Source organism: Erpetoichthys calabaricus, chromosome 9, assembly GCF_900747795.2.
Source record: "Erpetoichthys calabaricus chromosome 9, fErpCal1.3, whole genome shotgun sequence".
NCBI lineage: Eukaryota > Metazoa > Chordata > Cladistia > Polypteriformes > Polypteridae > Erpetoichthys > Erpetoichthys calabaricus.
Window position 1 is genome coordinate 40014708 of NC_041402.2, and position 27279 is coordinate 40041986.

At 36.4% G+C, this 27279-nt stretch overlaps 1 protein-coding gene across 2 annotated transcripts in view; it reads right to left on the minus strand.

Moving 5' to 3' along the window:
• Positions 1 to 27279, minus strand: part of hsd11b2 (hydroxysteroid (11-beta) dehydrogenase 2) — a 133302-nt gene that overhangs the window by 4731 nt on the left and 101292 nt on the right. For both annotated transcript variants that reach the window (XM_028809343.2, XM_051931691.1), the window contains exons 3-4: positions 21001 to 21186; positions 13815 to 13952 (exon numbers count right to left, since the gene is read on the minus strand). In XM_028809343.2, coding sequence (XP_028665176.1) covers positions 13815 to 13952; positions 21001 to 21186 — 324 coding nt within the window. The remainder of the gene's footprint in view (positions 1 to 13814; positions 13953 to 21000; positions 21187 to 27279) is intronic.

The following is a 27279-nucleotide window of genomic DNA, read 5'->3' on the forward strand; positions in this document are numbered from 1 at the left end:
TTGTATCATCAGTAATATCCATACAAAATTTCCTGAACTTTTCCCTCCTCCATTACAACCACACTTCCTGATAAACATTTTAAATTGCCATGTATCCTGGATTTTAACTTGGTGCACATTTATTGTGCATGCAGTTTTTGGGTTGCCCTAATTGCAAAAACACACACACACATAATAATGTTCTTGAAATGCCATTTAGCCTCTATTTTAAGTTGAACTAATGACAACCTACCTGCAAAATTTTGTGAAAACTGGTTCAGTGTTTTCGGTGAGATTGAAGAATAAACAAACGAGATGCAATAGGAAGGCTGAAATGAGACCTTTAGTAAGCTAATGGATAATCTGCATCAAACAAATCCAGAACATTCAAAGGACAGATAATGTTTATAATAATAAATTTTATATGGAAGATAGTATCCTTTAAAAGAAAATGTATTGACTCAATTAAAAACTACTGACATAAATACATGCTGTAGCTTGCTAATATGAATCCATTGCTGTGACTTATTTTCTCATGGCATGAAGTCAACACTACAAATTGTCTCTCTTGAAATTTTGAGAGTTTTGCAGAATGCACATTGGGACCAAGGTTATTTTAGTTCTGTTTTTTAAAATTACTTTTTATTTTTAAGTGCTATTTTTGCATATTTCATTTTTAATTTCAGTTTAGAATTAAGAACTTCTCATCATTTCTATTTTATTTTTTATTTCTGGCAACTTAATTCGTTTTTATTTTGAGAAAATTGTTCCAGTTCAAGTTTATAAAATGAATATCTGATGCAGACTAAGAAATGTACACTATTGTGGTACAGTGGGTCTACAGCTCATGTCAAAAGGGCCAGTTTTTAAAATAAATAATCGCAGCACTCACGGCTTAGCGAGGGGGCGTGATTGAGCGGTTCTCGGGGAATTCGTGATGCGGGCGATTCTCACTTAAGTGCACAGGTGAGGAGTCATCCGCATCCGTATATGTTCCCGGGAGCTGCTGATCGCCACAGCTGTTCCATGTCCCCATGATATATTGAACTGTGAGGTGGCTAGTTGAGAAAGGAAAAATGAAAGGTAACTCCAGCTGTTGTTTTTAACCTCGTTTTAAAGGATTTATTTATTGTTTTTTTTTTAACCTCCACTTTTTACTTGTTTTATGGATTATTTATTTATGGATATTTGAGGCACTGCACTTTGTTTGGACACTGTTTTGATTGTTGGTTTTAATAAAAGCACTTGCCATTTTTACACCATCCCCTTGCTTCATTGTTATGCCTCACTGCCAAGCTCATCAGTGACATTACCAACGGCGTTGGGTTCAAGGGCTCCCAAAAGCAAGATGGGAGCGTGGAGCAAACCCGCATCATCACAACTATATGTATATAGCTAAACAATTATAGAAATCTGTGGATATGCCTATAATGGACTCAATGAGGCTCTTTTCTCTTTAGTCATCTATACAGAGAGTTATCTTCCATATATTTAATAAAATATGTGGGACTCGCATTGTTAATTTCTTGTAGGAGCAGGGTGTTTACTTTGACACTACTGGGCATTTTAAACTTTGGATCAAGTACTATAATTCACAGTACCTTAAGAAGGCATATCATTCACACAACCTGGTAGACATTACTCATTTAACAAGTAGCTTTACTAGCACACATTCTTCCTTTTTGTATTAAATCAACAGAAGTAACCAGAGAGCAGGGGGGTATTTTCCATACGTCGCTTAAATCATCCGAGATCAGATGCCTCATCTTGGATGAGTTAATGCCAGTGAAACTCATCCGGGATAAGTTGGTTTTTCAAACGCAGCCATGTAGTAGATTAGTCTAGCTGGATCTAATCATCTGAGATGAATGCGTGCGCCCGCGCTGATTGAAAAGCCCATATATATGGAGTCTAGAAAAAATGATCAGCAAATCTTTGATAGGCTGTAACAAAATGACGAAAGAACAGGCGCATTTTTTTTCCACACAAGTGGAGCAGGACCTTTTTATTCGAAGGACATGAAGAATTTCAAGATTTAATATGCACAAGGGGTAACACTGCAATAGCAGCCCAAACCAGAAAAAACCGCTGGCAAAAAGTGGCCGACAAATTAAACGCTAAGTAGTGTGCATTGTACTTACTGAATGCAGCGTTTCATTTCCTATGTGTCAGATTAATTATTATTTAATATGTCATAATTCCAGATCAAACGTGAGCACAAGGAGAACATGGGAACAGGTTAAAGTGAAGTACAAGAATATACTTCAAACTGGTAAATATTGGTATATATAACTATTTAAAGAATTGTTGACATAAATAATCATATATAATCTATAAAACACTAATTTTTAAAGCTAATAAGAAGGTAGACAAGCAAAAAAACATGTGGAGGTCCACGAGGTCCAGACCTAACCCCTGCAGAAGAGCTGGCTAACCAGCAAAATGCCCATCGCCCTGTTTCTGAGGGCATTCCAGGGGGAAGCTCTTACCCAGAACCGGTGGCAGGATGCAGTGGTCACTTCATTTCAGGTAAAGGATGGTCATTGCATATGTGTGCCCTCCATGTGTGCCACAGGTATGTTCCATATGGCCCCCTTTTTTTGTTGGGTCAGTTGCAGGGAATGTCATATCCCTAGAACTTGTGTCTGACCTACGAGATATTGATGAAGGTCAAATACTTGATGAAGACACACTGTGTCTGATTATTCATCAGGAGGAGAGGTACATTTTCCAAATAATGTTTGATCATACTCCACTCTGATCAGTCCCATATGCCCCAATCACATTTGGAAATCTTGGGTAATGAGAATGTTAGGCTGATTGTGAGATTCTTTATGGAACTGTGGGAGTTTTTGCCTGTGTATTACCAACCTGCAATGGCATGAAACGCCTCTTTTGTCTGCACACGCAGGTGTCCAGGAAACACTATGAAAACCCGAAGGAAATATTTCAGAGCCAAACAGACTTTACGAATTTCCTGGCAAACTGCACTTTTAGATAAATGTTCTGCATCGCCTACAGTATATAAAAAAGTGCCGCTTGCAAAAAACCTCAAAGCAATGCATACTGTCTGTGTGGTTGTGAGAGCCCGACTTCACCGAGTTTGACTTCAAATATAAGGTGCTAATAAATCTTTGAGGTACAATATTCCCCCCTGGCTAAAGCGGTATCTTTCGAAAAGAATTTCCTCCAGGAGCAATAAAGGATCTTGCCGATTGCGCAAAACCCTCCCTATATGAAATTCTCTTCTTATAATTTGCGCACTGATATCAATTGGTCGCTCATTCATAAACGGCAAAGCCATGACTGACCGAATTCCATGCACGGACACTGATTAAGTGTGTGAGCTAATCCTTGTTTACATAGAACAAACCTGCTCCGAGCAGGTTTGAGGATTAGGATGTGTTGCTATGACAACACATCCAGCAAGAGTTTCGAAAAACCGACAGATCCAGGATCAGGCCAAATCATCAACAATTACATCCAGCTAAACGAGTAATCCACGTACGAAAAATACCCCCCAGGTTTCTATTTTAGTGTATTCGGTTTGTGTGTGTTGTATTTTTTTACGTAATTTATAGCATGTATGGTACCCAGTGCCTGTATAGACTTATTTATGAATGCACTTTAAGAGTTCTGCACACTTAGCAGCTGTGTCATTGATTACACACTTGCTCTTGTTACTGTCACTGTCATATACATGACAGGATCTTCTCATTTATGATCAATTCTTTGCTGTTTGTACATATTCAAAAATATGTTCTAGGCAGGTGACATCTGTCAAACTCATGAGACTACATAGCCATTTTTCGTGCATAGTTATCAACTAAAAAAGGAGGGACAGTCAACAATTAATATTCCATCCAAGAATTGAGTTTAACATAATTTTCAGTTTCAATTTTCTGCACTACTTACTATTATATAACATAATTACCCTATTCATATGTAACTTGAAATTTGTATGTGGAACCTCGGTTCAAGAACGTCTCGGTACACGTACAAATCGGTTTACGACCAAAAACTTTGCCAAACTTGCCTCGGTTCACAACCACACACTCGGTATACAAACAAGCCATTTTCCCTTTCGGTTTGTACATGTTCAGTCTCTCCCTGTGCATTTCCTGTGCAGCGAGCAAGAGCGAGACACACACACACACGAGAGAGAGACACACACACACACAGAGGCAGCGCGAGAGAGAGAGCTGGACGCATAAGGTAGGAAGGCAGTTAAAGAATGCACTGGGCTTGATTTTGTTTTCACTTCTGTTTACAGCGATCGGTTCTTAGCATGCATTGTTGCAATGTTACTTTTCTTGGTGGTTTATTAAATTATGGATTTTTTCAAATGTTCATTTTTTTCCCTGTGCTTAAAACTCATTAAAAAAAAAAAGTGTTTTTAGCCAGCGGTTGGTAGCGCTATAGCGCGAACTATTGCAGTGTTAGTTTTCTCTGTTGTTAAAGGTTTTTTCAGTGTTATTCAATGTTTTTACATTTAGTTTACTATTACGCTGTGCATTCTATGGTTTAATTAACTATACTTGTGCTTAACAACTTAAAAAAAAAAAATATATTTACGTACAGTTCATATGGTCTGGAATGGATTAATTGTATTTACATACAATCCTATTGGGGAAATTGCTTCGGTTCACGACCAAATCGGTTTACGACCAGAGTTTTGAAACGAATTATGGTTGTGAACCGAGGTTCCACTGTACAGTATTACAGCACACACTTAATGTGTTTACTAACTAAATTTATTTTAAATTGTTCAGGCACATCTAATTCATTCATGAAGCTAAACCAATGTAGTGAATGTTGCTCATTAATGAAAATTTAAAAACTGTGTGGGTAGCTTAATGGCATACCTTTTTAAATAGCATATCACATTAATAATTATTGAGAAGTCAAGCAAAATGACACCTTTTATTGGCTAACTAAAAAGATTGCAATATGCAGGCTTTTTGATAATGTCTTGCCTGAAGAAGGGGCCTGAGTTGCCTTGAAAGCTTGCATATTGTAATCTTATTAGTTAGCCAGTAAAAGGTGTCATTTTGCTTGACTTCTCAATACATTCATAATGGCTAATACGGTACAACACCCTAGTACTACAGATGTTAAAAATTACTGAAATTTGATTTAAAATTGTGATAAATCACAAGTATAAACTGTATTGGAATCAGTCTAAAAAGAAGATGCATAATAGACTGCATATTACATAGTGTATGTATGTGTGTATAATGTTTATTATAATGAAATGGAGTTAGTACAGTGAAATTCTTACTTGAATGTACAAAAATTTACACGTGACGTTACAGTAACATTTTTAACCTGCATAAATGACTACTTGGCCACGTACCTATTTCATTTGTTTTAAATAATTTTCTTCATCCATCCATTTATTCATGATTAAATTTGCTTAATCTACCTGAGCCTAACTGAACAGTATCAGATCCACTCAGAAATCAAAACTACACAGAATAGGCTACTTCTCACAAAGGACAAAATTAATAACAAGACATTAAAAAAAAACAGCATGGTTCCACTCACTGTAAAACATTTCTCCACTTTCACAAAAGCTAACGAGTAACAACACGGATAAGGAAATGTTTAAGCGTACCATAAACAACAACAAATGAGTGGGGCTGCACAGCCCCTGCTTTCACTGCAGTTTGCATTTGTATTTGCACATTTTACAGAAAGCGGCTTTTCCTGCTATACATGATACATTCTTTCAAACCAGTTCCTGTTCACCTGTCATTGCAAATAGGAACAGAGGGACTTTTCAGAATATTCTAATTGTTGCAAATTTTGACAAACTCATGATGTCCCTAATCCGTCCTGTGGGGTTCTTCTCTGATACGATGGCTTGAACTCAGATTAGACATTAATGCTTCAAATTAGGGCTATTTGTTGAAATATTTGGTCAATGAGCTTTGCTTTGCCATGCTTCACAAACAAAAATTAATTTCAGAACAAGTAACTGCTATACTGTGCACTAACAATGTCTGTGGTGGGTGCACAGAAAAGACAAACTAATTGGATCACTTTGTTGTCAGTTTTTAAAGGATTAACCAAAGAGCATTTCATATCAAGTTTTAATAACTATTTACCAGGAGTAGGGCCATTGTGCTGCCCTCCTTTGTAAAATTTAATCTATGGAGAGTTCTTGAGTTGTCTTTGTGCCCTATTGGATAATTTTGTGTACACTCTACATGTGAACACCTCACAGGGAACATTAGTGTTAACCAAGCTATTGGCAGTTGGTTTATTTAAAAACAAAACCAACAGATTTTCTTTTCCACCTATTTTTATATTATTTCACTTAGCTTCAAAATTATGTAGCTTTAATTTCAGAAAGACTTTTTAGTCCCTTATTAGTTAGTTTTCATTGACAATAGTAACCATGATTGGGATAGGCTTCAGTTCCATCACACTATTTAGATAAGTTAACTTTAACAAGGCCAATGACGTCTGCATTCATATATTTACTTACTGATTTTTAATGATTGTTTTCCTTTGTAAAGTGCATTTCAATAAAGAAGAGGAAATTACAACAAGACCACGTTCTAACCCACAGTATTGTCCCCATCTTTTGAGAATGGTTGTAGAATTAGGGTGGATCTCAAAGATTTTGTTTGCAGTAGTCAACAACTTTAGAAGGACTTTCTTTATATAAACTAGACATTGTTTGCCTTTGCGTGTTTCACAGATAAAGGAACTGAATGATTGAAATCATGCATCATGTGTAAAAGATGTAACCTTAACACACGAAAAAGGTTTGGGGCAGCCACTCGTATGTTTTCCTTGGCTGCAAAAGGGTAAAAAAATATTCAAGATGTGTTTCTTGATGAGTTCCAGAGATGAACTGGTGATGTTAAGAAAAGATGGCGGCTTTATAAGCCGAAAAGTGGAAGTGATGTCATTTGGCTGGAATGAGAAGTGACATCAGTCTGGGCACCAGAACCGGAAGTGATGTTAAATCACTTTTGGCCTGCAGAGATAACAGAGGTAGGTTTAGTGCACCCCGCCACCCCCTGGCCTGGCAGGTAATTACCTCCACTTGGTCCACTTGGGTCCTTCCTAATCGCACGTGTGTGACACATGTTAATTGTTAGTTCCTATATAAGACTGCCGCAGCATGTGAGGGTTAGACTAGAGTGCTCATGTCCCTACTCTAACCGACAGCATGTGATCTAAGAGTGCTTCTTTTCGCACTGCCTAAAGATGAAGTATGTACAATATTGTATGTGTAGTAACTTTTACTTTCACTTTTGACAGGAATACAAGCTTGTGTTCAAACTTCTGTGTAGACTATGGAAATGGCCATTTTTGCAGTGATATGTAAGACAGTTATTGGGCTTTTTTTATTTAGCATTTATACCTAAACCTATTCTTTCCATATATAGTGATTTACTTTCTGCTATCTCTTCCACATGTTGTATTTTAAATTTGACTCTATTTAATTTTCTGATGGTCTCAGTTCAAAATAGAGGACTCATTTCATAGCTGAAGAAAGTTATTTAATGAATCTGATACCATGTACAAGTACAAGGGATACTGGCCCAATGTGAATACCAGTGATTAGCTGGTGTGCCCCCATAGTGTGCAGTTTGATTTCTTTTAGAGATTAATAATTTGACACTACATGATTTGAAGTACTAACTTTTGTACAGTTTCTATTTAAAATTTCTATTGAAAGATACACACTTTAAACATTTTAAGTAATGCACACTTATTGTAGTTTATAAAACTAAATTTGTGTACAGGAGCCATTTGTATCTGTTTGAATTCAGATTTCAGATTGAAATATATGAGCTTGACTGCCCAAGTATGGTTCTGTATCCTTTTGCAATACATTGGTATAATCAAATAATTAAATTATTTGGTAACTCATACATTTTAGTATATTTCCAGTCTCCGATTTCTTTGTTACAGGTTGTAGACACATGAACCTGAATCATAATAATACCACTATAGGCTGGAGTTTTTTTGGGAAAGTAACCCATTCTTGATACATTCATGACACTGTGGTATGTGGAAACCATGCAAAGTAGTTTTGCTCACAAATTTGGTGCTTACTTCAAAGTCATGTTCATGGTCACTTAATTTTGTTGTTCATTCTTTGAATTGCATTGACAGTTGATTAGTGCCTCCACATCTAGACATAATATGATGTCACACTATTGCAGTTACAAATCAAGAGCAGCAGTACTTAATACATTTTTCATTTACTGCATATTTTTAAAATCCAAGATGTCTCTGCATTAAAAATAAAGTTAGTTATTGTAATATTTTTAGTAAGAGGACCAGTAACAGAGTTTCAATATCTCTAAGAATATAACCATAAGTCTATATCTTTCATCAAACCCAATGCGCTAAGAGTCAAAGCGTTTAACCAAAAGTTGAAGTTTAAGTACCAGAAAAACACACTAAAGAATTGTTTCTAAAAGCTCAGAAGAATTTTAATCTTGAATAATGTGGAAGTGTTTGTGCTGACCTTTATATGGACATTCCAATGACATCATGCACACCTAGGCCACTCTGGGTAGGGTTGCTATGGAAATTTAACAATACAAATTTCAGAATATGGTAGCACCCTAAGCAAAAATAAAAAGGTGTTATTATATAACACAAAATATTTAGCATTTCTCAGGATGCCTCTTACAGAAGAACAACTAATTTGTTGTTGTGGATTACATCTTGCCTGAAGAAGGGGCCTGAGTTGCCTCGAAAGCTTGCATATTGTAATCTTTTTAGTTAGCCAATAAAAGGTGTCATTTTGCTTGGCTTTTCTCTACAAAGGTAATTGAATATAGTGTAAATACTGGTATACTATCTTAACTGTTTCTCCAATCTCACCAAAATGGTGTTTGCAATTATTTAATTTACTGTTAATCATATGGGTTTGTGAGCAAATAAAACAGTTTCTAACAATGTTTGGTTTTCAGCTATTTACCTTCTGATTGTATTGTTTTTCAATGTACATCGCAATAATGGATGACACTGCACCCTGACCTACAAAGGTCATGTGAAAAGACAATTTCTCTTTGGGAATTATCAAAGTTTATCAAAAAAAAAATTGATGTGTCAGTGGGCTTTGTGCCCAAGGAACCAAGTTACTCAAACTATTCTATAACATTTCAGTATTCATTTACAACTCTGATGTTGATCTTTCTAATCATAAAATAGGTCATTACAATAGCCATTGATGAGAAGAATTCATAATTATTTTAAGAATTACTGTATTTGAGGGTTCCTCTCGAGTGCCTCCTTCTCTAACATGATTTGGCTCAAAAACTAATCAGCACATTGTCACCTCATAACAGGCTCAAGTTTTGAGTTTGGTATGTTTAAGCCCAGCTGTTTTAGCTCTAGACCATCCTCAAGAAACTGTGACACATAGACAGATGTACACACATCATCGAGATATTGATGTTTTTGGTATCTGGGCTTTTGCTCCTTCCCCATAGACGATAGGTTATGTACAGTAGGGGAGGGCACAAAGCAAAAAACAAATACAATAAAATAACCATGAAGGAAACACACATTTCTGACCTAAACTTGGATATCTTTAAATTATAGGAACTGGAATATCTGTTTGGTGGCTAATATACAGTACAGAACCACCATACTGTTCATGTCATGAATTAGACAAGTATTGGACAGTTCGGGATGCTTTTGTTATGGTCAGTGGCTTTCTATTAAATATTTATGGGTTCTTTTTAACCGTTTGTTTAAAGTGTACATATATTTAGTGCTTTGGAATCCAATGTTTGTTAAAATATTTCTTCCTACAAAACACTTTGAGAAAGTTAAACATTTATAGTTTAATACTGCATTGCAGTCCTTATTTGTATATGTGGTGCCACCATTTCGTGTGTTCTGTTGCTGAGACATGACTTCTTCAACGCAATAGGATAAAAGATTGTCTCTGCAATCCATGTCTCATCCAATTTTTTAGATAATTGCTTTGTTAGTGTGTGCTTTTTTGGTGATATTTAAGTACCTGGCTTTAGAATTCTGCCTTTCTTTTTGGTTCTTCTATTTTTGGTTAGCAATTTAAACTTGACTACTGATCAGTTTGACATTAGGTTCTGATTCTGGCTTGTTCCCCAACTATGTTTTCTCTCCTGGTCCTTTTTATTAAAAAAACTTCATGGTCTCGCTCTGAGGCAGTACAGCTTCAGAGACATTATTTTATGATATGTTGACTTTTAATACTTTTATCATTATTATAGTGACAGCACATACCATGGCAATCATAAAAAATATGATTCAGGTTAGTTTAACTAATAGTATGAATTAATTAGGTTTTAACACTAGAATCCCTGAAGCGAAAAAACTTGTAATCCCGGCCCACCTTAAATTCCTTCACACCTCTCCATCAGTGTCTTTTGTTTTGTAAATGTGTTGATTAGCACAAGCTCAAGCAGACTGCTTTCCCACCACCGACAGATGGAGGTCAACTCGGGCAAAAAGCTCTCCCAGCTCAAGTCTTGTTTATCTTGGTGTGAGGTGCCTGGAGTTGTATAGGGTAAATAATATATCGTTATTTGGAATACATGCAATACAAAATGTGCGGCTGCAGTTTCCATCTGCAGCTATAGACTTTTCAGTACGTGAGTGACTCTCCACACTAGTGTTTAGATCTGATGGTGCATGTGCCCAAAAAAAGAAGTCTAACTGCATTCTCCTACCATTGCTCACGTACTGAAGTGTCAGCATGGCAATGCCAGATCTAAACACTAGCGTGGAGAGTTGCTTACATACTGAAGAGTCTATAGCTGCAGGTGGAAGCTGCCGCCACACTGTTCATGGCATTACACATATACTTTGTCAGCATGCCCATATCCATCAAACACAGAAGCTCAGCAGTCTAATTGTGACTTGACGCTGTAGGAAGATAAGATAAGTAAATAAATCAAGGTAAACTGGTAAATAACATGTGGCTTTTATATAAGTAACATAAGTAAAGACCATCACAAAACATAATCACAAACAAAACTTTGCACGATACCTTGGTGAGCTCGGCACGTCTTGCTCATCCTCATCTGAGTTCACCTCTGCTATTGTACGTCTTTATTTGAAAACAGCAGTGTCAGATCGGGGGGAGCATGAATGTGACTGAGAGAATAAAACTAAATAAAAAAAAAAAAATCTTGCTAACCTTTACAAGTACCATACATTTACACCGGCTGTTACAGACTCAAATCAAATATATGTTTTTATTGTATAATAGTAACAATAAGAGCAGCTCACTACTCAAAACGTTAATTCTGGGAAGTGGTCAGGATCGAGCCCGTAACCTCTTTATTATGAGTCAGCAGTTCTTACCGCTGTGCCACCTAAGCGGTCGAGTCAGTGTCATTCTCTAACCCGATTTCTTTTTCTTTGGTTATATTCTTGAATAAAAGTGCACTTCTTTTGTTATACATGTACCTTTTTTGAAAGTATTTATTTGATATTTGGACACATATTATACACTTCATGGTAAAATTTTGTTGTTAGTACTAAAACTTGAAAAAGTTTGTGTTTCAGGTATGTGTTCAACATTTCTTGCATTTCTCACATTTTCTGTCATCCTATATTTACATAGATCGTTGTAGACATGAAACACACATGAAATGCATGTATTCCAAATAATGATATATTATTTACCCTATACAACAATAGGGACCTCACACTGAGATAAACAAGGCTTAGCTGGGAGAGATTTTTGCCTGAGTTGAGCTTTGTCAGTAGTGGGGATGGGACAGCAGTCTGCTTGCTGCTTGTGCTGATCAACGCATTTACGAAACAAAAGACACTGATGGAGAGGTGCGAAGGAATTAATATGGGCTGGGATTACAAGTTTTTTTCGTAGGCTTCAGGGATTCTAGTGTTAAAGAAAGATGAGGTCCTAATTTACCTTGTGAAAAGGTAGCTCCAGGGCTGTTTTTATCTGTTGATTCTTGACCACAGCACTAATAACAGCCTTAAATTATGTAAGACATTAAAGATTTGGTGCTTTATATGAAGATGAAAACGTTAATGCATAATTGGACTACATTATGTAATCATTAAGTCACTTGCTGTGCTACCCATCTAAGACCGTTTGAAATCTCAGTAATCAGCACAGACCTCATGTTTTTATACAATACACGTGTTTCCATTTGGTCTGGTATTACAATACACACTGTGGCAAACGCGCTATATACCCGACACAGATTGACAGCAGAGGCACGTTTAAAAATGAACAAAAAGATTTATTTTCTTCACCCAAGCAAAACACAGTCCCCAGAACCACCAAAGAAAAGAAAAACCACACTACAATACACTCTTCTTTCTCCTCCGCTCCTCCAAGGCAGCTTTGTCCTCCTCCTCCTTCCGACTCTGGCGCTCGGAGAGTGGTGACTGTCGGCCCCTTTTATAGCCCACCCGGAAGTGCTGCAGGTGCTCGTTGACCTTCTTCTAGCTGCACCTCTGGGTGTGGCTGCCTTCCCGCCCAGACGAGCTTGTTTGGCTGGTGCAGTTCCCCCTGGCGGGTGGTCATGGAGCCCAACAGGAATGAGCGCCGGTGTTCCAAACTATTGGCCCCGATGCAACCCAGGGGGGCTTCCAACAAGTGTTCCGGGGGATGTAGTGTGCATCCCATGACTGTTCCCATGGATCCAGTGTCAAAGAGGTATCCCGACCGGTCATGGGTCCAGGTTATCTGCCGCAACACCCAATCCCTTTCCCTCATGGCGGCCCTTCAGATAGAGCCATTTGTTTTTTCAACTTCCTTTCAGTGTAGCCCATCAAACTAATCACTCTTATATTCAAAGTGCTTTGCTGGGAAAATGTGGCACTGGTTGCTACTGCACTAGCCTGGTTTAGTAACACTAGCCAAGTTGTGACAGGGCTTTATTTTTCCAACATGCAGGTCAATTTATTGTTCTTTTTTACTCATCCATTGCCCACCATGTAAAGCTATCAGTCATTAAACCTTGTTCACTTGGCTGCAAGAAAGTTGCTAACATGCAATTAAAACAATTTTCTTATTTTAGAAATCTTTTAGTATCTTTATTATCATTTTTGATTTGTTGATTCTTCTTTTACATGTTTTGCCTGTTTTTGGTTTTTTTTCTCCCTAACCCTAGGAACCAGATGGACACTGTGGCCACCAGGGGGCACACCAGCTCACCAAACCTGACGCAGACAGACACCAGGCACAACCCCAGCATAAGATAGGCTTTTATCGAGGTGTGGGAAACTCTTTCCCTACATTTCCCACCAGCTCCATAGCACAGTACAGAAATCACAGTCAAATAAACAGCATTTTATCTTCTTTCTTCTTCTTTCACTTTTCCACCTCAACTCATCCTCCAGCAAGCTTCACCCTCTACCTCCCAACTCTGGCTCCTCAAATGAAGTGAGGTGGTACCTTTTATGCTTAACCTGGGAGCACTTCAGGTAGCCCATCATCATTATTTGGAAGTACTTCCAGGTATGGTGGAATCCAACAGGGCTGTGCCAAACTCCAACTCCCATGGAGCCCTGCGGAAATCCAAGGCACTGCTGCTTCCCATGGGAGCTGCCATCTAGTACCCTGTGCACATCTGCTTTCCTCGTCCTTCCTTTACAAGGGCCCCAGCCATTCATCACAACACATCACCCTCACACATAAAAATGCCTCAGAGAAACCATGGAACAATAGTTCAACTGCAAGCTAAAATAGAGCACAAGAGCAAACATGAATCTATTTTTCCAACTGGCTTATTTTTCGGCACCACTGCTTCCTATGGTGATGGCACCAGATAGCACAATTTCATTCTCAAAGAACCTTGTTAATGTATAGGAAGATCGTAGTTCACCTGTTTTATAGGATGATGGCAGGATGGTGGAGACAGAGACACCCCACAGTTTAAGTTCTTGCCGCAGAGTTTTCATGAAAATGTTCAAAGCCGCTTTTGAAGATCCATAAGCGGCCAAACAAGGAAATGGCTGCTCCGCTTTAATTAAAAAAGAAAAAGAAAAAAAAACATTAATGGGTTTTTTATGTTTCAGAAAAAGGTATTTTGAATCTTATTCCTAGTACTCTGCTAATTTTAGCTTTATTGATCTCAAATTGATTGATAGAACATTCAGCGTTTTGAATATAAAACAAGTTAACTGGGTCATTTATTATGAAGAGAAAGGGTCAAGCATATGTATTATTTAGTTTTATTTTTTCAGAACTGATACATGTCTAATTGTGTAAAGAATATAATAATTCTTTGCATTTATATAGCGCTTTTCTCACTACTCAAAGCGCTTAGCAATTGCAGGTTAAGGGCCTTGATCAAGGGCCCAACAGAGCAGAGTCCCTTTTGGCATCTTATGGGATTCGAACTGGCAACCTTCCGATTGCCAGTGCAGATCCCTAGCCTCAGATAATAATAAATAATAATTGTATTTAGCAGTTTAATAATCTAATTATCCTACTGAAATAATTAACATTGTCAATTCTTGAAACCTGTGTGACTACTCTAAATTTTGTCACAAATGGACAATCATTAAATTTGTAAATTTTGCTTCTCTTAAAAGATTTAATTTTCTGAGGGATCTTTTATCAATGAATTAACCAGTACTGTATACCAGCTGATAAAGTAATATAAAAAACATACGTAGTCTTGAGTATTTGTTTTAGCAAAACAAACCCTGAGAACGTACTGTGGAGTCTGAATTGCGAGAATAAAGCATTAAGGTTTTTAGGCTGCTTGATCACTTCCTGATAAGTGCAACTGCTTTTTAGTAAGGCACTGCACATAGCTGACAGCCTGTTGTCAGGTAACAGGCTGACTGCTAAGGAATAACACCCAGCATGCTGGAAGCTTTGTTGTGTGATGTTGAATGTGTTCATAGTCCCGTACGTCACTGTATTACAGAACCAATCATATTAAATGACAATACTTTGCTATGTAAAGAGGAACTTCTATAAAATGTAAGGAAATGAAGGGAGAAGCGAGTCTTTTGATGCAGGTTGATGTTCGAAGGGCTCCATCTTTGAAGAGTAATAAATATTTCTGTAATGACACGTCCTCCTGCCTGGTTTCAGAGATGTCCAAAAGAGGGGTTCTGGGTCTCTACATCCACAGTACTAAATCAAGTTTTTTTATATGTGTCAAAATAAGTGATTATATTATTATAGGGAGTTGCCTTGAAAGCTTACATATTGAAATCTTTTTGGTTAGCCAATAAAAGGTGTCATTTTGCTTGACTTCTCACTACATTCATAATCGCCAACACAGTACAAAACCCTAGTAAATGGAAAAAGAAAAGAAAAAGACGATTTTGAAATTACTGCTTACTTAACAATAGTCTTGTCAGCTTAACAGCAAAATTTCTTCGACTTATAAACCTGTTAAGCATATTAGTCTTGTGTCTTCTGGATAAACAGCTTCTTAACATTTGGTATATTTGTGGCTATTTTAAAGATTTATACTGTGTTTATTTATTATTTGTTGCTGTATGTCATACAGAATAAGTTTTGGTAAGAAACAATTACTGCATTATTAAAATGGTAATCTATATTTATAATTACAACTCAAGAATTATGAATGTGTAGCTGATACACTGAAGTAAAAATCAAACCTGTATAAATGTAATAATATTTAACATTAAAAAAGATGTAGTGCAATTAATGATTAAAAATGATTAAATGCTAGTATATGCACATTTAAACAGTGTTTAATTGCCAATACCAACTAATTTATTGTGAGAGTATATAAAATATATTTATATATATATATTGTTAGAGAAATGGTGAAAATTACCTTTATTAATAAACCTTGCTTCAGATAGGTACATTTGAGAAAAAATAAATAATATGACAGCTTGTATGAGAAGCATTTTATTTTCTTTTATGCCTTATTTATTATTGGTAAATATTTTTGTATATATTTTATTAGTTTGATTTTAAGGAAATTTTATTTATTTTTGTATTTTTATAGTCACTTAGCAATAAGCCTACAGAATTTAATTTTGTTAATAAAAAATGAATAGTTAACACATGTGGTCTATAGTTTAATTAGAAAAATACACTTTAATATAGGACATACAGCTTCTATGAGTCTAGTTACGCAGGAGCTTAGTGAAAAAAGTGTTTCAAAGGGATAAAGGGGCAAAAAAAAAGTACTGGAATTTGGTATCGGAATCGGCCAATCAAGTAACATGAAATCAGCATTGGCCTTAAAAACTGAGATCGGAGCATCCCTGCCTACTAAAATTGCTCCAGAGATTCTAACAAAAATTACTCTGTTTACGTTTAAGACTAGAATTTTTATAAGGTACCTTTTATGGCATAAATTGTTTTTTACAATACTGTATATACACTCTCTAGTGAAATGCATATAACATACTGAAATTCATACAGCATTTACAGAAACACATTATAAATTGAAATGCATACACTGTTTATTGAAATGCTTACTGCACACTGTATACTGAAATGCATACATTATACTGTATGCTGAAAGACATGTATTATATATTGAAATAAATGTTTTCCCTATATAACGGCATTAATGCACTCTGTAGTGAAAAACATACACTTTACAATGAAACAATTACACTCTGTACTGAAATATACGTATGAATTCACTCTGTGCTGAAACACATACTCCACAATATACACTAAAATATATTTTATGCTGTAATCCATACTCTCCATACCAAAAAACTTATATACTGAACTGCATCCACTATGTAATGATTTACACAAATGTATACAGTCCATTATATACTGCAACACATATAATTTAGATTGAGATAAATATACTGTACTGTACACTGAAACACATACTGTGTATATTGAAATGCATACACAATACTGAAATGCATAGTTATTCCTGAAATGCTTAAACTATACAATTAGACTTAAACCCTATATACTAAGCTGAATTGGCTCTATACTGAAACTAATATGCAGTACCTTTACTACATATTGAAACAAATAGACTATATGAAGACACACAATTTACAATGAAATGCAGTGACTGCATAGTGAAATGGAGGTCATTCATACTGAATATAACCAGTGTCCTTAAATTAAAGAAGTCCTATTTTAAGGAATTTATCAGTTGATTCTTGCTTTGTATCCTCTGCCATGACAAACGTTAGCCACAAACAGTGAATTGGTTTTAGTAGGTCTGAGATTGGATTTGGGAAAAAACAAATGAAATCTGTCTATACAGTACTGATAAACATATTTATCTGTGGAGTGGCAGTATGTGTGCTGAATTTTCCAGAACAACGTCACAACACAAATAGAAGTTGTGTACTTTCACACAACATGTATGCCTAGTCGCTGCTCTAAAAAAAAAACTTGTAGCATAATACATACAAATTCACAATTGCATTGATTTTTCAGCTGTAATTTAAGATCATAATCTGCTAAACTAAAAAATTCTAAGGAAATCACAAGCCAATTACAATCATCCATCCATCCATTTTCCAACCCGCTGAATCCGAACACAGGGTCACGGGGGTCTGTTTAAGAAATGAGAAGCAACTCATTGCACCAGTTGGGGTTAAATAACTTGTTGCTAGCTGAAAGATAATCGCCCATGCAGTAATTATCCAATAGGAGGCTCGTACCTATTTGCTTAGTTAAATCCAGGTGGCGACTTTTTTTTGGCCAGGCAGTGTAAATTGAAACCTATTTCATAATTGAATCACATCTATACATATTAATAAAAGGCAAAGCCCTCACTGACTCACTGACTGACTGACTGACTGACTGACTCATCACTAATTCTTGAACTTCCCGTGTAGGTGGAAGGCTGAAATTTGGCAGGCTCATTCCTTACAGCTTACTTACAAAAGTTAGGCAGGTTTCATTTCGAAATTCTACGCGTAATGGTCATAACTGGAACATATTTTTTGTCCATATACTCTAATGGAGGAGGCGGAGTCACGTATCGCGTCATCACGCCTCCTACGTGATCACGTGAACTAAGCACAAGGAAGAGATTTACAGCACGAGTCAAACGCGGGAACGAAGGTAAATGACGTTAATTTTTGACTGTCTTTTAATACTGTGTAAGCATACATATTAACACATGTGCAATTAAACGTGTGCATTTACGGGGTGATTTCTCAGGCTTTAAAGCTCGCCTTTTATCAAACGCGGGAACAAAGGTAACTGACGTTGTTCACTGTCTTTTACTACTGTGTAACCATACATATTTACACATGTGCAATTAAACGTGTGCATTTACGGGGTGATTTCTCAGGCTTAAAAGCTCGCCTTTTACTAAAAAGGTAAATGCAAAACTATTTTCAATCATTCTATGATCTGCTTCTCACAACTGAAGGCACCGTGGCTGATGGTAAATGACGTTAATTTTTGAGTGTCTTTTAATACTGTGTAAGCATACATATTAACACGTGCAATTAAACGTGTGCATTTACGGGGTGATTTCTCAAGCTTAAAAGCTCGCCTTTTATCAAACGCGGGAACAAAGGTAAATCACGTTCTTCATTGTCTTTTAATACTGTGTAACCATACATATTAACACATGTGCAATTAAACGTGTGCATTTACGGGGTGATTTCTCAGGCTTAAAAGCTCGCCTTTTACTAAAAAGGTAAATGCAAAAACTATTTTCAATCATTCTATGATCTGCTTCTCACAACTGAAGGCACCGTGGCTGATGTTACGTCACTTGCTGTCCAACCATAAGCTTTACCTGGTGGTTAACCGGACACTCACTTCACTCCCTTTCGGGAATCGAAGCTCTGAGGTTTTCTTTTGTTCTTAATTAAAATTTAAAAGCAATACTTCACCGCTGCTAAGCCCCTCTAGCACTGACGTCTGAGGTTCGATTACCGTAAGCAAGTGCAGTGAGTGTGTAATTACATTCACGGCATTCGTAGTCTGATTCACAATCTGATTGTATGGGTGGTTACCTACGAGGTAACACTTATACTTGGCCACCAAGTCAGGTCGAAGTGATCACTCGAGTAAACGCAGCTTCACAAAAAAACATCCTTAACAAACTGTTATTAGTATATTTTCCCTCAATTTAAAAACGTTTTATTTTCTTCTTAATAAAAATTTAAAAGCGGTACTTCGCCGGTGCGAAGCGCGTGGATTTGACCGACTGACACATACAGACATATTCATGAGTGCAGGTACTTCGGAAAGAAAGCACCGTGTAAACCTAAAGTTTAAATTAAGTTCATACACCTACAAAAGGTTGCCATTCATTTGAGGCAAGATTGCTTTTCTTCTGTACAACTATACGTTGCAATCTCAAGAGTGTGCTTGCACGGCTTCAGATATATATGTATATATATATGTATGTCTATATATAAATATGTAAGCTTATAAGTACTGCCTTACTTCTCTTTAAGAAAGGAAGATGTAATGATACTTGATTTAAACGATTCCATGTCTTCCTGGGTTTGCGTAGCTTATTGTCAATATCTTTACACCTGTTTTTAACACTTATTTACTGAAACGGGCTTTCACGAAAAAAGTTAGGGCTTTGCTACAGGATACACCCTCCACAAGTTAAGCAAGTAAAAATAAATTATATATTTCTGTTTTATTTAAACCTTTTAAGTTCGTATGCATAGCCCCATTTGGCTGTTTTACTTTTTTTTTTCTTTCTTCAGTAATATTTAATCTCCTTAAAGAAAAAGAACATATCCATTTTACTTTTTTTGTATCTCTTTAGTAATATTTTAGTGTAAAAGGATAACCAGTATTTAAACCTTTTATGTTACTTTATACATTTATTTTACACAATGTTGAAAAATTAATAAGAAAGCTACATATTTTGACAGCTGCTGCTTTCATTTTCAATGAAATGAAAAAAGCTCTCCAAGAGAAAACGTCAATGAAGAAGAAACAGTTTGCACTATCTAAAAATCAGAAACCCTCATTTATAAAAGTTTGCTGCAGATGACTTAACTGAAAATAGATGAATAGTTCCTATGTGTATAATACATATTTATCTATTTGACTTATGCCTTTATTCCAGCAACTTGCAACATCTGAGGTACAATTTGTTACATTACTTTGGTCTTTTGCAGCACAGGCAGGTGAAGTGACTTCCTCAGGGTCACACAGTGGTGTCAGTACCAGGATTTGAACTGTCAAGCTCCGGGTTTACTGAAATATTACTGAACAAAGAAAAAAAACGAAAACGGGCAAATACGGCTATGCATACAGATGTCCATCCGTCCATTATCCAACCTGCTATATCCTAAATACAGGAGCCAATAAGTACATATGTTTATATACAGTATATATATATATATATATATATATATATATGTAAATGTATGTATGTATATATGTATGTCTATATATATATATATATATATATATATATATATGTAGATATGTAAATTTGTATATGTATATATATGTTTATGTGGATGTGTATATGTGTATATACGTATGTATATGTAGATATGTGTATATGTAGATATGTATATATATATATATGTATATGTATATATATGTTTATGTGTGTCTTTGTGTGTATATTATATATATAAAAGACAGCAACACTCATAACAATGACAGCACAATTACATTGACAATCATGTTACGTTATTTTTAAAATGTTTCCTTTTTTTTTTTCATAACCTCTTTAACACACTACTTCGCCGCTGCGAAGCGCGGGTATTTTGCTAGTTAATTAATATATTGTAAAAATCAAAATCTGGAATATTATCTTGTTCTAAAAGAAAATCATGTTAAAATTGTATTGTATTGTCCCTGACAATTCCCATCCCTAATAAACAGATGTCTGTGGATAGATAGTGAATATTACACATTTCTGGAAGAGATGAGCAGAATGAAAACCTGATGAACCACCTAATCTACTGAAATGAAATGGTTTAAATTAGCTATTCTATTAGCTTAATGTACAGGGAAATACAGAACCAAAAAAAGTTATATGCTTTGCTATGATTTAACAATTAGCAACATGTCTTACACGGTATACATAATGTTTCTAAACTTTCTAAACAGAAGTGACATGTTTAAAAAAGTATTTAAACCTGATGGACTTGAAATGGTTACAATCCTCCCTTTCTCCTGCCGCACCAATGGTAGGAACATCTTTGTCACGTTTATTGTTCCAAAGAAATTGACCTCCATGCAGCCTCTATAGCTGGACATGAGAGAAAGTTCAGCATCTCCAATAGTGGTGCAGATTCCAGCATTATTCACTAAACCCCATAGTCCTAAAAAGTAAAGACAAAATCAAGCATTAGGTGCATATGGACAGTTCTTCTCCAAATACAAGTCTGATATATGAAGTTATAAAATGAATGACTCTAAAATCTTTTTAAGTACAAAATTATTATATAACTCCTATGTGTGATAAAGTAGTATCAGTAACATCTATACTTATACTATAAAAAAATAAAGAAAAAATAAATGCAATAATATACAAAGCCAGCATATACTGGAATGTGTTTGGCTAGATATCAATCCTGGCAGTTGGATTTTGCCTTGGTAAACTTGCAACCGTAGCACCATTTACACTTGAGTGTTGTAAATTTGCAGCATTTGCTGGTTCCATTTTGGGAATTGTGAGGAGCTGTAATGTTTTGAGGTGATTGTTGTGTTTCCAGAATATCTTATATGAATTTAGTGCATTTATATTTGGCAATTACAATACTGAAGAGCAGGTGTTGTCAGCATCTTGAGTGAACATATTAGATTCACTCTGTTTTGCAGCAAGAAGGACAATTGTGGACTCTCGTGAAGCAGACAGCATCTTGAAAAATTCCAGGATTACACATGGGCGTCAATAAACACATATGTGATATGTGGGGGGACTGGGGGGGGGGGGGGGAGAAAGAGAGCAAGCTATCTCTAATCTATCCTTTTAATCCTTATAATTATAATTATCAACTTAACAATAGACTGCATGGCAATAACCCCTGGGAAAATTGTAAATTAAGGTTAAAGCTGTCTCACTTTCGGTTAAGACTACAAAATGACATCAAAAATTCAGAATCAATGTCTCCAAGATGGGACAGTTAACTTTGTGAGCTGGAATGTTAAAGGCCTGAATCATGAATTAAAAAGAAAGAAAGAAAGTATTCTCTCACCTAACAGGTCTAAAAGCTAAAATAGTATTTTTACAGGAGACCCACTTATTAAGCAAGGATCAGTTCCGGATGCAAAAAGACTGGACTGGCCAAATGTTCCATTCTAGCTTTACAAAAAAACTAGAGGTGTGGGAATTCATATCCATAGAACAATCTCATTTGTAGTATCAGATGTTGTATCTGATCCTGAAGGGAGATACATGATTGTCATGGGTAATGTATTTAATTGTAAAGTGATTTTGATAAATGTTTATGCACCCAATGTGGATGATAGGGACTTCATCCAAAATGTATTTGCATCCATTCCCAATGTGAATACTCATAAAATTATAATGGCTGGAGATTTTAATTGTGTTTTTAAATCCAGACCCTAGGTCTCCTGTCACAGGGGCGATGACATCTAACACTGCAAAGACACAGTTTGTAACTGACCACAACTTATCAGACCCCTGGAGATTTCTAAACCCAAACTCAAGAATATATTCCTTCTACTCACCAGTGCATCACTGCTACTCAAGAATTGATTATTTCTTTGTAGATGACAATTTCCTGCCTACAATTAAATCCTGCAAGTACAACGCTATTGTTGTTTCCGACCATGCCCCTCTGATCTTGGAGCTAAAATCATTATGCCCCACATACTCGTCTCACAGATGGCATCTTAACCCACTTTTATTAGCAGACGAGAACTTTACAGAATTTATATCAAAACTAATCAGTTTTTTTTTCTAAAGACAAATACATCCTCAGAGGTCTCTGCAGGAATAATCTGGGAAACCCTGAAATCCTTCTTAAGAGGACAGATTATCTCATATCTTTCCCACAGAAATAAATTGGAAACCAAGGAGGTATCAAAGCTAACCAGCAAAATTACTAGAATGAATCAAGAACTAGTGTCCAAGTGAGGGTCTTCATTGGAAAAGGCATGCTCTGCATTCAGAACTCAACCTCTTGACAACTAAAGAAACTGAACAACTTAATTATAAATCAAGACATCATTACTATGAACATGGAGAGAATGCTAAAAAGCTTTTAGCTCAACAAATACACAAGCAAGAAGTTCACAATGCAATCCCAGAAAATCACCAACACAAATGGAGACAAAATCATTGGCCATAAAAATATAATGCACATATTTAGAAACTACAATAAATCCTTATATTCTACTGAGTTTAAAGAAGACAAGACACAATCTAATGCATTTCTGGATTCATTAGAGATACCACAAATAGATACTCTTAGTGCAGAAAAATTGGATTAACTGTTGGCACTATCAGAATTATTAAATGCTATAAAGTCTGCTGGAGCCAAGCCCAGGCGCAAGGCAGGAAACAAACCCTGGGCAGGGCCCCAGCCCACCACAGGGTGTGCACACACACACACGGGACAATTTAGAATCGCCAATGCACCTAACCTGCATATCTTTGGACTGTGGGAGGAAACCGGAATACCCGGATGAAACTCACGCAGACACGGGGAGAACATGCAAACTCCATGCAGGGAGGACCCAGGAAGCGAACCCGGGTCTCCTAACTGCTAGGCAGCAGTGCTACCGACTGCGCCACTGTGCCGCCCATGGTTCTACCTAACTTTCTATTTTACTACTGGGCAGCAAACATACAAACTATAAAAACCTGGACATGGACACAGATAGATGAACATACACAGGCTTGGTCTGCAATAGAAATAAAATCCTGCAGTACTTCTTTATATTCCTTGCTTTGTGCCCCAATAAATGCAAGTTATTGCCAATATACTAACAACCCTATTGTGCTTCACTCACTCAGAATACGGAACCAATGTAGGAAGCATTTTAAGATTGAGAATCTTTTATTGGTGGCACCTCTGCAAGAGAACCACCTTTTTCAGCCCTCGCAAACATATGCATTTTTTAATGTCTGGAAAACATTTGGAATTAAATCACTCAGAGATCTATACATAGACAACGTCTTTGCATCCTGCAAACAATTACATTCTAAATTTTACTTTCCAGCAACACATTTCTTTCACTGTCTTCAAATTAGAAACTTTGTTAAACAGAACCTGCCCAATTTTCCTCACCTCCCACCTCCCTCTATGCTGGAAAAAATATTGCTCAGTTTCCAGGATTTAGATAACATTTCTGCAATATATAAAACCATTTACAGTCCCTCCCTTTCAAAGATCCAGGAGGACAGTGGGAAAATGATCTCTCAGTCAACATCTCAGAAAAGGAGTGCAAAGTAACCATGCAGAGAATTCACTCAAGCTCCATATGCACAAAGCATACAATTATTCAACTCAAAATTACATATCAAGCACATTTGTCTAGTTTAAAATTGTCCAAAATGTTTCCAGGGCAAGATCTAATCTGTGAACTCTGCAATCAAGTTCCAGCCTCACTGGGTCACATGTTTTGGGCATGCATCAAATTAACATCATTCTGGACCAAAATTTTTAAATGCCTTTCAGACAGCCTTGGTGTCACAATCCCTCCTAACCCATTAACAGCTGTGTTTGGTGTACTCACAGATGGGCTTAAAGTGGAGAAGGACAAACAAACTCTGATTGCCTTTACTACACTATTGGCACAGAGACTTATCTTGTTAAACAGGAAGAATCCTAACTCTCCCCTTTTAAGTCAGTGGGTAACTGATGTTATATATTATTTGAAATTGGAAAAAAACAAATTCTCACTTAGAGGATCTGTGCAGAAATTTTTCAAAACCTGGCAGGATCTAATCAATAACATTTTAGAATAAGCTTTTAAAGCACTGAGGAAGCAGATTCTCTTCCCATTTCTTTTTCTTCTCCATTTATCTATATTCACTTATTAATTTATCAATTTACTTATTTGTACTAGCTTTAAGTTTTATTCTGCTGCCCATACTTTCTTTCTCAGGGGTGGGGGTTGATTTGTTTTCAATCCTGTTCTTGTAAAATTGATCTACTTGTATGGAATGTTGTGTGATTTCAATAAAATTCTAAAAAAAAAATTAATTACCTACTGCTCTCTGTGCAACATCATCCGGTCATCTAGTAACATTTGTTGAGAAAGGGGCTAATATGTACAACTGTAATCAACTCACAAGAATTGAATAAATGTTGTTTTCACACACATTTAATCTTGCATGTCCAGAGTGATACATTTTTTCTGCCATGTTAAGGGTCATTGGAAGCCAGTGAGTATCACAGCAGCACTGGGCATAAGGCGAGAGTCACACTTGGTGCATGCAGTGTGCCAATCATTTTCAGGACTCAGTCATACAGCTAAGCATAAGAGAGTGGGCTGTGTGCAATCCAGAAGCAGAAATACATTGATATGGTATCTGTTTAATCTGTTTTAGGTTTAATCCAGTAATTTGCTAATGATATTTTAGAACAGTGTGATATGTTGGAGCAGTGGCCAGGTTTCACCCAGGGGTTCAGATTGGGGATGGAAAAAGCAGTAGGATGTTATTAACTTCACTGAATGTATTTTCATAATTCAGAAGTATCACTGACACATTTTAAGTATTCAGCGTTAAAACAGACAAAAATACTCAGTTGAATGCACTGAATAATACCAGTCAATCCAGAAATGTTGGCACATGCAATCCCATATGGTGAGCCCTGACTACCACTCCTATATGTTAAAACCTCTGTACTAAACTTTAACCTGGTTAAAACTAAATGCATACCTGTAACTTCTGTTGAATTTTTGTCACTTCATTGCAAACTGTGTGTCTTAATTTGTCCCACAATAGTTGTCACTAGATGACTGATGCACGATGACGCCAGAATTTTTTTAACTATTTTCAATTAACTTCTTCACCAAGGAAGAGACATTGAATTCCTATAAAAATGCCTCCAAAACATTCTTCTTTTTTAGCGGCTTTTTATGATGTTACCATTGTTTGCAAAGGAACAAGAGTTTTGCAGAAAATGCTTGAAAACTGCTGCATGCAGGAGTTTTCTAAACTGGTCACTGCTAAAATGCTTAAGTGTGAATAGTCCCATTGAAAGCAATGACAAATAACTTTTCACGCGATTTAGAGGCATTCTAGTCTTTTGCTAAAATGCTGGAAAAATGCTTAGGTGTGAGCCCATAGTCCTATGGCAAGAATATGAGCCATATTTCAGTATGATAACATTATGGTAATATTTTATTGGTATCAGTTGATCTAGAAATGGTGATTGTACTTTGCTTTTCTTATAGTTTAGATACCCTTACATGCAGATTTTCTTACTCTGTTTTGACTGTCTTCGCAATATTTTCTTTTTTCATCTTTACCTTGACTCTCTTTTTTGAATGAATATATGACATGTTCTGATGGCATGTTAAGTGTTATTTTGAAATATTTAAATTTTTATTTTTCAATAGGGGCGGCACAGTGGGTAGCGCTGCTGCCTCGCAGTAAGGAGACCTGGGTTCACTTCCTGGGTCCTCCCTGCATGGAGTTTGCATGTTCTTCCCGTGTCTGCGTGGGTTTCCTCCGGGTACTCCCACAGTCCAAATACATGCAGGTTAGGTGTATTGGCGATTCTAAATTGTCCCGTGTGTGTGTGTGTGCGCCCTGTGGTGGGCTGGCGCCCTGCCCGGGGTTTGTTTCCTGCCTTGCTTCCTGTGTTTGCTGGGATTGGCTCCAGCAGACCCCGTGACCCTGTAGTTAGGATATAGTGGGTTGGATAATGGATGGATGGATGTTTTTAAATGGATTTCTTTACAATTCATATTCCAAGTGTCATCAAGGAGTTGTGCTGGAGCGTGCCATTGCTGTGCTGTGTGAATTGTGTGAAATCTTGGATTTTATTTTATATTTAAAAAGGTGGCTATAAAGTTTTCTTTAGCTGAGGAAAGATTAAACTTTTTGAACATCAGAAAGGATAAAGATTAGTATCTTGCTTAATTTTTTATATATACATGTCCAAAAGAAATTTAAAATTGATATTGATCTGTTCATAACTTTTTTAAATTGTTGAATAAGAAGAAAACATTATAATTTACTTTATTTATCAATGCAAATGTCATGGTTCCCTTTACAAGGTTTGAATATTCTCTGTTAGCATGACTTCTTTGACCAGCCATCATGCCACATGATGACCAAAATTAATCCAACCCTGTGAAAATTGCCTTCTTAACATGGTAATCTTCAGATGATCCCCCTTCAAAGCACAGCTGTTCAGCCTGGCTCTTGAAAAGTGGTGGGACAGGACTGAAAACTGTTGTGTGGGCATACTATATTGTGAAACCCCCCC